The sequence below is a fragment of the Oncorhynchus masou genome, chromosome 30 (genome assembly GCF_036934945.1).
Source record: "Oncorhynchus masou masou isolate Uvic2021 chromosome 30, UVic_Omas_1.1, whole genome shotgun sequence".
Taxonomy (NCBI): Eukaryota; Metazoa; Chordata; class Actinopteri; order Salmoniformes; family Salmonidae; genus Oncorhynchus; species Oncorhynchus masou.
This window is the reverse complement of record NC_088241.1, coordinates 9347825-9358186: the sequence shown is the minus strand read 5'-3', so window position 1 is coordinate 9358186 and position 10362 is coordinate 9347825. Positions and strand designations below refer to the sequence as shown.

The 10362-nt window shown below is 41.4% G+C and overlaps 1 protein-coding gene across 1 annotated transcript; it reads right to left on the bottom strand.

Annotated features, from left to right (window-relative positions):
- Positions 1 to 2727: 2727 nt before the first annotated feature.
- Positions 2728 to 6156, bottom strand: LOC135522012 (urokinase plasminogen activator surface receptor-like). Its single transcript, XM_064947880.1, has 5 exons — positions 6104 to 6156; positions 5650 to 5760; positions 5400 to 5546; positions 4941 to 5051; positions 2728 to 3566 (listed from the first exon to the last, which is right to left on the bottom strand). The coding sequence occupies exons 1-5, from the start codon at positions 6147 to 6149 to the stop codon at positions 3364 to 3366; spliced, it is 618 nt and encodes a 205-aa protein (XP_064803952.1). The 5' UTR covers positions 6150 to 6156; the 3' UTR covers positions 2728 to 3363.
- Between the last annotated feature and the right edge of the window lie 4206 nt (positions 6157 to 10362).

Genomic DNA, 10362 nt, shown 5'->3' with positions numbered 1-10362 from the left:
ATAGTATCTACAGACTGTACATTAAAGATAAAGATTTTCACTGAAAGTACTATTATATTGTTTATTGATTGACTATGGTTTTCTAAGTCTTCCAACAGTGCTAATTTTAGAGTTAATTGGAGATAAATGATATTTCAGCCATTCCTGAACCTGTGACCAGAAATAAGTGACATAGGGGAAATACCAAAATAAGTGATCCAATGATTCTGTCTATTCGCAGAAAAATCTGCAGAGCTGAGATTGTCGTATGCCCCATATATATAACATTCGGTTTGCAGGAAGAATTTTGAATAAGAATTTGAAAAACTTGAATCAATCGTTGTTTTGCATATCAGTTCATAAACCACGTGCCACGGAATCAGCACATCGAAAATCTCTTCCCAACTATTTTGCAACCTATATGGTGCCGCAGTCAACATTTTGGTCCTCAAATAAAACTGATATATCTTTTTTCAATTATCTTTTTTGGCAGTATTGTTCTTTAATAAAGGCAGACAAACAAGTTCCTTACCTTCTTCTACTTCCACTTGCGTCCTCCATTTTTGCAGTAATTCTGCAAACAGCTTATTATAATTTTGGGTAGAACAAACATTTCCATATACACTATATATGCAAAAGTATGTGGACACCCCTTCAAATTAGTGGATTTGGCTATTTCAGCCACACCCACTTCGAACAGGTTTATAAAATTGAGCACACAGCTATGCAATCTCCATACACAAAGATTTGCAGTAGAATGGCCTTACTTTAGAGCCGAGTGACTTTCAACGTGCAACCGTCATTGGATGCCATCTTTCCAAGTCTGTTTGTAAAATTTCTGCCCTGCTAGAGCTTCCCCGGAAGCTGCTAGGAGCAACAACGGCTCAGCCGTGAACTGGTGAGCCACACAAGCTCACAGAACGGGACCGCCGAGTGCTGAAGTGCGTAGCGCGTAAAAACACTCACTACGGAGTTCCAAATCTCCTCTGGAAGCAACGTCAGGACATTAACTGTTCATCGGGAGCTTCATGAAATGGGTTTCCATGGCCAAGCAGCCACACACAAGCCTAAGATCACCATGCACGATACCGAGCATTGGATGGTGTAAAGCTTGCCGCCATTGGAGTCTGGAGCAGTGGAAATGCGTTCTTTGGAGTGATGAATCACGCTTCACCATCTGGCAGTCCGACGGACGAATCTGGGTTTGACAGATGCCAGGAGTACGCTACCTGCCCCTTAGTTCCAGTGAAGGGAAATCTTAATGCTACAGTGTACAATGACATTCTAGACGATTCTGTGTTTCAAACTTTGTGGCAACAGTTTTGGGAAGGCCCTTGCCTGTTTCAGCATGACAATGCCCCCATGCACAAAGCAAGGTCAATAGAGAAATGGTGTGTTGAGATTAGTGTGGAAGACCTTGACTGGCCAGCACAGAGCCCTGACCTCAACACATTGAACAGCTTTGGGAGGAATTGGAACGCTGACTATGAGCCAAGCCTAATCGCCCAACATGGGTGCTGACCTTACTAATGCTCTTGTGGCTGAATGTAAGCAAGTCCCCGCAATAATGTTCCAACATCTAGCGGAAAGCCTTCCCAGAAGTGGAGGTTGTTATAGCAGCGAAAGTGGGGACCAACTCCATATTAATGCCATGATTTTGGAATGAGATATTCAACTCGTAGGTGTCCACATACTTTTGGTCATGTTTGTTAACTGCACATGTGACATAACATCAACCTTTCCTATTCATAATATCATTAACAAAGACCATTTCTTTGTAAAAAAAATGTTTATCAATTAGTATATTTGAATTTAACCATATTATTTGTTGTACTATTTGTTGTGCCTTTTCTGGAGGATGAAACTGTAATTGCAACCAGCTTTGTATGGCTTGCTATAGAAAGGGTAATATTTTGAAAAAGGTTCCATTTTCAAGTAAGTGAAAGTGAAAGGTAATCTGGATAAAGGGAAAAGGGCACTGTTTTAACAAGGGGGTGATACATTCTTACTAATCTACTGGAGAACCAGTTCTGGTTTAAGTATAACCTTTGTATGACTGATGCTTTTAGTGAGAAGTTTAATGCATTAATATTGAATAATTCTAGCCCCCCCGAACTCATATTCATTATATAAATAACAAAGAGCTGCAGTCGGTTTTGGAATGGGTGGCAAGTAATAAGATAGTACTGTCACGCCCTGATCTGTTTCACCTGTCCTTGTGCTTGACTCCACCCCCCTCCAGGTGTCGCCCATCTTTCACACGTATCCCCTGGGTATTTATACCTGTGTTTTCTGTCTGTCTGTGCCAGTTTGTCTTGTTTGTCAACCAAACCAGCATTTTGGTTCACCCCAGTCGCTCTTTTCTTGCCCTCCTGGTTTTTGCCCATTACCTGTTCTGACTCTGAGCCCGCCTGCCTGACCACTCTGCCTGACCCTGCCTGCCGTCCTGTACCTTGGACCCACTACTATGGATTATTGACCCCCTGCCTGCCTTGACCTGTTGTTGGCGTTCCCCGGTTGTTACAATGAACATTGTTACTTCAACACAGTCTGCACTTGGGTCTTACCTGAAACCTGATAACTACTAAATATTTCAAAAACTTAAAGCATTGTATTTGGGACAAACCATTCACTAAACCCTAAACCTCAACTAAATCTTGAAATGAATATTGTGGATTTTTTTAAAATGTATTTATTCATTGCCTTATTGGAGGGGGAAGGAGGTTGTGAGAATAGTCAGCTCATCTATTCAGTAATTCATATACTTTAATTTACAAAATTCATCTTGTTCATCAATTAGGCATTGGAAATACATTAACACTTTACACATCCAGTGACATATTTAATTGTAAGTATATTTCTGCCATGTTAAAAATGGGATTCAATAGCCTTTTTATGTTGTACAGAATGTTAAAATAATGTGAAAGCTAACAATGCCAATGATTTGAAGCAATGTACAACACTTGCTTAGATTGGCAGATGCCTCACCAAACATCCATGCCTTGAAGAGAGAAGAGGGTGGGTATGTGTAGGGATTATGGGATAGTTGTGGGTTGTGGGTGTGTTTTTTTTATGAGAGCTGTCCCTAAAAAAATGTCTATAGTGCATTCCACAGGTGGCTGCAGCATTACGCTAGTGGGGGTGGAGGGGTTGGGTTAATCCTACACAATGTGAAGCCCCAAGGGAGTGTCTAACGAAAGGGGATATTCAATCAAATCCATTATTAATACACACAACAGGTAGATAGTGGAGACTGGGGAGATGGGGGATGGACAATGACAGGGAGGCTCCTGTTACGATGGAACTAATAAATAGAATGAGGCAATGCCCAGAAGAGGAAAGGGGGGGAGAAGGGGAGGTAAGGAGGTGAAGGCACGGTGTCTCTCAGTGGAACAAGGCCACAGAGACCATGGATGTCACCAGGATCAGGAGGCTCAGTCCGATGCTCTGGGCGTTGTTACACAGGTTTCCCTCGCAGCACTTCATCTCCATGCCCATGGTGGGCCCCAGCGCTCCTGACATGTCTCCCACACAGATGCTCCTGGAGGCACATCCCTTCATTGTCATCTTCTCGCCACCCATGTTCACTAGCAGCACACATAAGACAATGTTACTGATATTCTCAAGACTCAATGCTTCAAAGGTGTGTACATTGGATAAAACTTTCAGCCCATTCCGTTATGGAATACACCAGGAGCTGCCGATTCTGTAGGTACCAGATTACATTTGGACCTGGGAAATATGACGCTATACAGTCCACTAGGGGCAAAGTGAATGCCTACTACCATCTAGTAGGCTTGCTAGGATGTTGGGGATGGGGTGTTTAAGCTGCAGACTCTGGCTCTGAGGGTTGTGTGTTCAATCCCAGTGCTAGGAACTTGTTTTTTGTTTTAAGGCTTTCCCAAACCTTAACTTAACTAATCAGAATGAATGCATAAACCTAAGTTTAACCCTATCCAAAACCTTAGCCCTAACCTTAACCATTGGGAATGAATGCCTAACCTTACATGTTAGTTTAACTTTTAAGGAGTTTCACTGACAGCTAAGATTATCACATGGCGTAATTATAAGTTCAGGCCATGGCGTAATTCTGTTGCTGCAGTTAGGCCACAGGTTGGAGGTTTATTCGGAGATTGGAAAACTTTCCGTGCAGTAAACATTCAATTAAAATACTGTACATTGAGTTTTTACTTGCTCAAGGTAACAGCATGCTATCAGAGACCAGGATTATATAACCACACAGAATTTCAAGCACTACTCATCAGAGTTATCAAATATATCATATTATCATACATATGAGATGTGCAGACTCTGCCACATGGTCTCAGAGCATTTCATATTATTCTGTACGTAAATCTGAGAACTCAAGTTAGTATGAAATGTTCCCTTTCGTATAGTATGAATTAATTTGTGGATGTCCCTCATCCATTTTGTATAATATGTTGCAAATTGCAATTCGTACAATACGTTAGGAATTTTCAAAATGTGCAATATGTTACAAATTTACTAAACATATGATATGTTACACATTCAAATTTGTTGTTGCTATCATTACCTATGTGGCTAGTTGGCTAATCTTATCTAGCACTAGGGGTTAGGGTTAGGAGTTAGGGCAAAGGTTATCTAAAAGGATTAGGGGAAGGGTTAGTTAACATGCTAAGTAGTTGCTAACTAGCTAAAATGCTAAAGTTGTCAGTGATGAGATACAAACATGCACCCTTTGGGTTGCTAGATGTTCGCATTATATGCCCACCCATCCACCCTCCTTACGTGTTTGCCTTAGGTAACATTCTATCTGATGTAATTATACCAAACATAACATATTATCCTAATTATGGGTGTCCCGGATTTACGTTTACTATGTTATGTCTAGTCTATGAGATCAGTCAGAGACTAAAGGAAGAGGTTTAGGAATGTAAAGAATGTGCTGATAACGGCGCGCCATTAATCTGACACACTACCTATTGTTGAGATACAGCGGTCCTCGTCTTCCATACAGCTCAGAGCGCTCGTGCAGTCCGTTCCCGTACAGGTGAAGCACTTCTTGCCATTAGGAGTGGTTTTAGTAGATTCTACAGGATAGGTGATTCCACTTTTCACTCACAGCTCACCACAAACCAAAATAGCTTCATTCTATTCCTTATAACAGCCTAATTCAATTATTCCTCTATGTTGAAAACACTTGGCAGCTGTTAAATCATTTCGCGAAATAAATCGTTTGCTTGTATTTCATTTTTAGGTAGACATGCCAATTTAAGAATTGAGTTAAAGTCTAATTCATAAACTCAAACTTTCCTCATAGAACTGTCAATTAAAACAATTAATTCCAACTCAACCTTTCAACATGCTATCAAATCGAATGTTTTAATAGTAGCATTTACTGACGCTACCAGACAATACATTATGATTGAGATAGTTACCAGGGATGCTTTTGGAGTTGCAGAGGTCTGTATTGCAGCATGTGCTGGCGATCATAGTGCGCATCATTCCAAAATTCACCGATGCAGTGAGACACTGTGCAGGCACCGAGCAAGACTTCAGGTTCACATCGGATAATGTTGTACCACCTGGAAATAGAAAGAAAATGTCGGGACAAGCAAATACAGGTAAAAAAAATGTTTTGTCGTCAGGCTAAAACTTGTGAGCTAAATGAACCTGCCTTTAATTTACCCATATAGGATGTAATCCGCGTGTTTCCACATTGGGTTGGACAGTCAGTCTCCTTGTCCGTGCATGCTCCCGATTCTCCTGGTGTGCACTCAAAGCACTTGAGTGAATATGCTGAGAATGTGAAAAGTTACAGCATCCTATTACTTGAAATTCCGTTCATAAATTATCAGGGATATAATAGACTAAAATGTGGACACTGTTCTTTGGCTGAAATGCAGTTGTCATTCAAACGGTAAGTTGATCAATGCTGTTGAAGTTAGATGTATTGCATCTTCATTATAGTTCCAAGCTGTTGGCTATAGGCTAAACTGAAATTGCAAAAACGTATAATAATTGTTGAACTTGATCTTCAAAGCAGTAATAAGTAATAAAAAAAGATATGGGTTATAGCTATATATATATATATAGATAGATAGACATTTAAAATAAATCATCATCAACATGCAATTCTTACCTTTGGGGAGTAGCAAGCTCACAAGGATGGGTACAATAAGGTACATTTTGACTTGGAGCTGAAGGAGGTGAAATGATTTAGTGTGTGCCAAGTTACAGCATTTATCTGTTATCATTTAGAGGTGTGGTATGTTTGTCTAGAAGCATCCACACTCAGAGCTATCGAATATTTTGAATTTTCACATTTAGTTTTCTGTGTTTTTACAGCCTGGAATTAAACCGAATTCCCTTTTTACTTTTTTCACTGCTCAGTGCTCTGTAAAAACCTTCCCAATTTCAAAATAAAAAATACATGTAAAAAAATATAATTTTATTTTTGGATAGGCCTCCACCAACTTTGCACACATCTTTCACAATTTCTCAAAGTCAATCAAGTTGTTTGCAGATCATTGCAGTCAAAAATATGACAGCACCATTGTGAATATGATTTTATTTCTTTTTATTTATGCTGTTGTGTTTACTGTTGTTAAATATATCTTTTGTCATTTGCAATGAGAAAACACTGATTTAATAACAGCAAATAAAACAAGTTAAATTATAGTCACAATGGCGCTATAGGTGACTCAGGAGTTTCCACTGTCTTGTCTGGGTAAGAGACAGTTTTCTTTCAATAAGAAAGTGTGGTTTTGGACTTGTGTTTTGTGTTATAGTCCTGCTAAAAGGAGAAAGTCTCTCCCAGTGTCAGGTCTCAAGCAGACTGGATCAGGCCTAAAGGCGTCAGCATGCTTCAGGTTGTCTGGCGGCTAGCCAAAGTCGGCTAGGTGAACCAAATGAGTGTGCTTGCATACTCCAAGACCTTCACTTGAAAAAACAAGAAAAATTAATCAATCAAATGTATTTATAAAGCCCTTCTTACATCAGCTGATGTCACAAAGTGCTGTACAGAAACCCAGCCTAAATCCCCAAGCAGCAAGCAATGCAGGTGTAAAAGCACAGTTGCAAGGAAAAACTCCCTAGAAAGGCCAGAACCTAGGAAGAAATCTAGAGAGGAACCAGGCTATGAGGGTTGGCCAGTCCTCTTCTGGCTGTGCTGGGTGGAGATTGTAACAGAACATGGCCAAGATGTTCAAATGTTCATAGATGACCAGCAGGGTCAAATAATAATAATCACAGTGGTTGTAGAGGGTACAACAGGTCAGCACCTCAGGAGTAAATGTCAGTTGGCTTTTCATAGCCGATCATTCAGAGTATCTCTACCGCTCCTGCTGTCTCTAGAGAGTTGAAAACAGCAGGCCTGGGACAGGTAGCACGTCCAGTGAACAGGTCAGGGTTCCATAACCGCAGGAAGAAGAGTTGATCCTGGAGCAGCAGCACGACCAGGTGGACTGAGGACAGAAAGGAGTCATCCATCTAGGCCAGCTAGTCTTGAGGCATGGTCCTAGGGCTCAGGTCCTCCGAGAGAGAGAGAAAAAAGAAAGAAAAAAAGAAAGAAAGAAAGGAGAGAAAGAAAGAAAGAAAGGGAAAGAGAGAGAAAAACAGATAGACTTGAGAGAGCATACTTAAATTCACACAGGACACCGGATAAGACAGGAGAAATACTCCAGATATAACAGACTGACCCTAGCCCCCGACACAAACTATTGCAGCATAAATACTGGAGGTTGAGACAGGAGGGGTCGGGAGACACTGTGGCCCGCCCGACAATACCCCCAGACAGGGCCAAACAGGCAGAATATAACCCCACCCACTTTGCCAAAGCACAGCCCCCACACCACTAGAGGGATATCTTCAACCACCAACTAACCATCCTGAGACAAGGCAGAGTATAGCCCATGAAGATCTCTCCCATGGCACAAACCCAAGGGGGGACGCCAACCCAGACAGGGATACCACGTCAGTGACTCAACCCACTCAAGTGACGCACCCCTCTAGGGAAGGCATGGAAGAGCACCAGTAAGCCAGTGACTCAGCCCCTGTAATAGGGTTTGAGGCAGAGAATCCCAGTGGAGACCGTAGCGTACATGTAGGTATGTACGGCAGGACCAAATCGGAAAGATAAGTAGGAGGAAGGCCATGTAATGCTTAGCAGTAAAACCTTGAAATCAGCCCTTGCCTTGACAGGAAGCCAGTGTAGAGAGGCTAGCACTGGAGTAATATGATCAAATATTTTGGTTCTAGTCAAGATTCTAGCTGCCGGGGCCTCCCGGGTGGCGCAGTGGTCTAAGGCTGAGTTCAAGCTCAGGCTCTGTCGCAGCTGGCCGTGACCGGGAGGTCCATGGGGCAGTGCACAATTGGGAGGGTTTGGCTGGCAGGGATATTCTTGTCTCATCGCGCACTAGCGACTCCTGTGGCGGGCCAGGCAAGTGCGCGCTGACCAGGTCACTAGATGTACGGTGTTCCCTCTGACACATTGGTGCGGCTGGCTTCCGGGTTGGATGCGCGCTGTGTTAAGAAGCAGTGCGGCTTAGTTGGGTTGTGTTTCGGAGGACGCATGGCTCTCGACCTCCGCCTCTCCCGAGTCAGTACGGGAGTTGTAGCGATGAGACAAGACAGTAACTACTAATAATTGGATGCCACAAAATTGGGGAGAAAAAAGGGAGTCAAAATATATATATTTTTCTTTAAAAAAAAGATTCTAGCTGCCGTGTTTAGCACTAACTGAAGTATATTTAGTGCTTTATCCGGGTAGCCAGAAAGTAGAACATTGCAGTAGTCTAACCTAGAAGTGACAAAAGCATGGATACATTTTTCGCAAAAAAGGGGCAATAGTACTGTTTGTCCATTTTGAAACGCCGTAGTCAGATTTAATCTAACATAACTCAAGAAATCTGTCAGTAATTATGTAAATGTAAATTATTTCAGAAACTAGGTGTATATCGCACATCACTACTTCACATGAGAGGCATTTGAAGTTAAACAAAATGTAAATCATCAAAATGCGTTTTTTTGGCAGAAATGCCTTCTGGAACATCATACACAAACATGTATGCCATCTGTATATACAAGTTAAATTAAGAGCGTAGTTGGTTTAGCCATGGGAAAAGACAGGAACCTTCCCACTAGCCATGATTGGCTGAGATAATGGGTGGGCTGGACATGCCAAGAGATGAGTTCGGATTGGTCTAAAGCGAAAGAGAACACTGTTGTATAAAACACATGTCTGGATTACATCTTCAAATTAAGGGCAACCATGGCATCTGTGACAGAGAGGGAGAAGTGTTCATCCATGTAACGCTAACTAGCTACATTTTGAGATATACATTTCCAATTTTGTCACAAAGTTGTTTTCATTGCAAATTAAAGAGTACCATTAGCTAGCTAGCTATCATTAGCTGGGAGGCTGGCTTACTAGCTAAAGTTATGTGCATGATCTGTGTAGTAATGGTATTCATATCTCAGTCATTTGCATTGCTAGTTATAGCCTCATGTTAGCTAGCTACCTAACATTGAACCTAGCTACAATGATGCCATTGGCATTATGGTTAATTGTTTAGCTAGCTAGCTACATGTCTAAACAAAAGACTATGCAATAAACCATTTCATTGTACCGTTTACACCTTTTAACAAGCTAGAAACTAACCAAAACATTGTTTAGAAAGTTGCTTTTAGTTGCCTGGTTTGCTAGATTGACATATACTGAATTAATTTTTAAATGGATGGGTTTATTCGTGTTTGCACCAGTTATTCTATTTTAGACCCCCAGGCTGCTGATGTCATGCAGCCTGTCAATTTTGTAATTATACAATAATTACAACGACAAGTTTGATGTTGGACAACAATAGAATGTTCATGTCTCTGTGATAACTGTTTACAGACATGTTGATAGAAGTAGTACAAACCATTCTTGATCTTAAAATCTTTGGTTGTGCATTAACATACTCACTGTTTGGTGCAGTATTTCTCAATAAAAAAAATAGCATGAAAATGAGTGGAGAAATTTAGAGGGTTACTCAATGAAGTGTTGTGTTGGCTTTGCCCCAAATGTAACACTTTGTATTTTGGCTTTTTTGCAGTACTAAGTGCCTTGCTGCAAACATGCTTTGGAATGGGTTTCTCAGCACAGGCTTTCACTCTGTCATACAGGCCAGTGTGAAGCGACTGCGATATTGTTGATTCATCCAAGTGCAGTTTGGCGTTTGTCATGAATCCTGTTCTGGAGACAGCTCTGCATAGTGGTCACTTGCTGGCACCCTAACTTTAACCCTAACCACACAACTAACCCTAATGCCTAACCACATGTACAGTACATATTACCTCGACTAACCTGTACCCCCACGCATTGACTCGGAACAGGTGCTGTCACAGGATTCTTCTGTTGAA

Excerpts from the sequence above, each read along its gene's own strand:
- LOC135522012 (XM_064947880.1), bottom strand. The coding sequence starts at position 6,149 with ATGTACCTTATTGTACCCATCCTTGTGAGCTTGCTACTCCCCAAAG. Across the intron at positions 5,052-5,399 it reads CAACTCCAAAAGCATCCCTG|AATCTACTAAAACCACTCCT; the intron begins GTAACTATCTCA and ends CCTATCCTGTAG. Across the intron at positions 3,567-4,940 it reads CCGCTGTATCTCAACAATAG|TGAACATGGGTGGCGAGAAG; the intron begins GTAGTGTGTCAG and ends GTGTGCTGCTAG.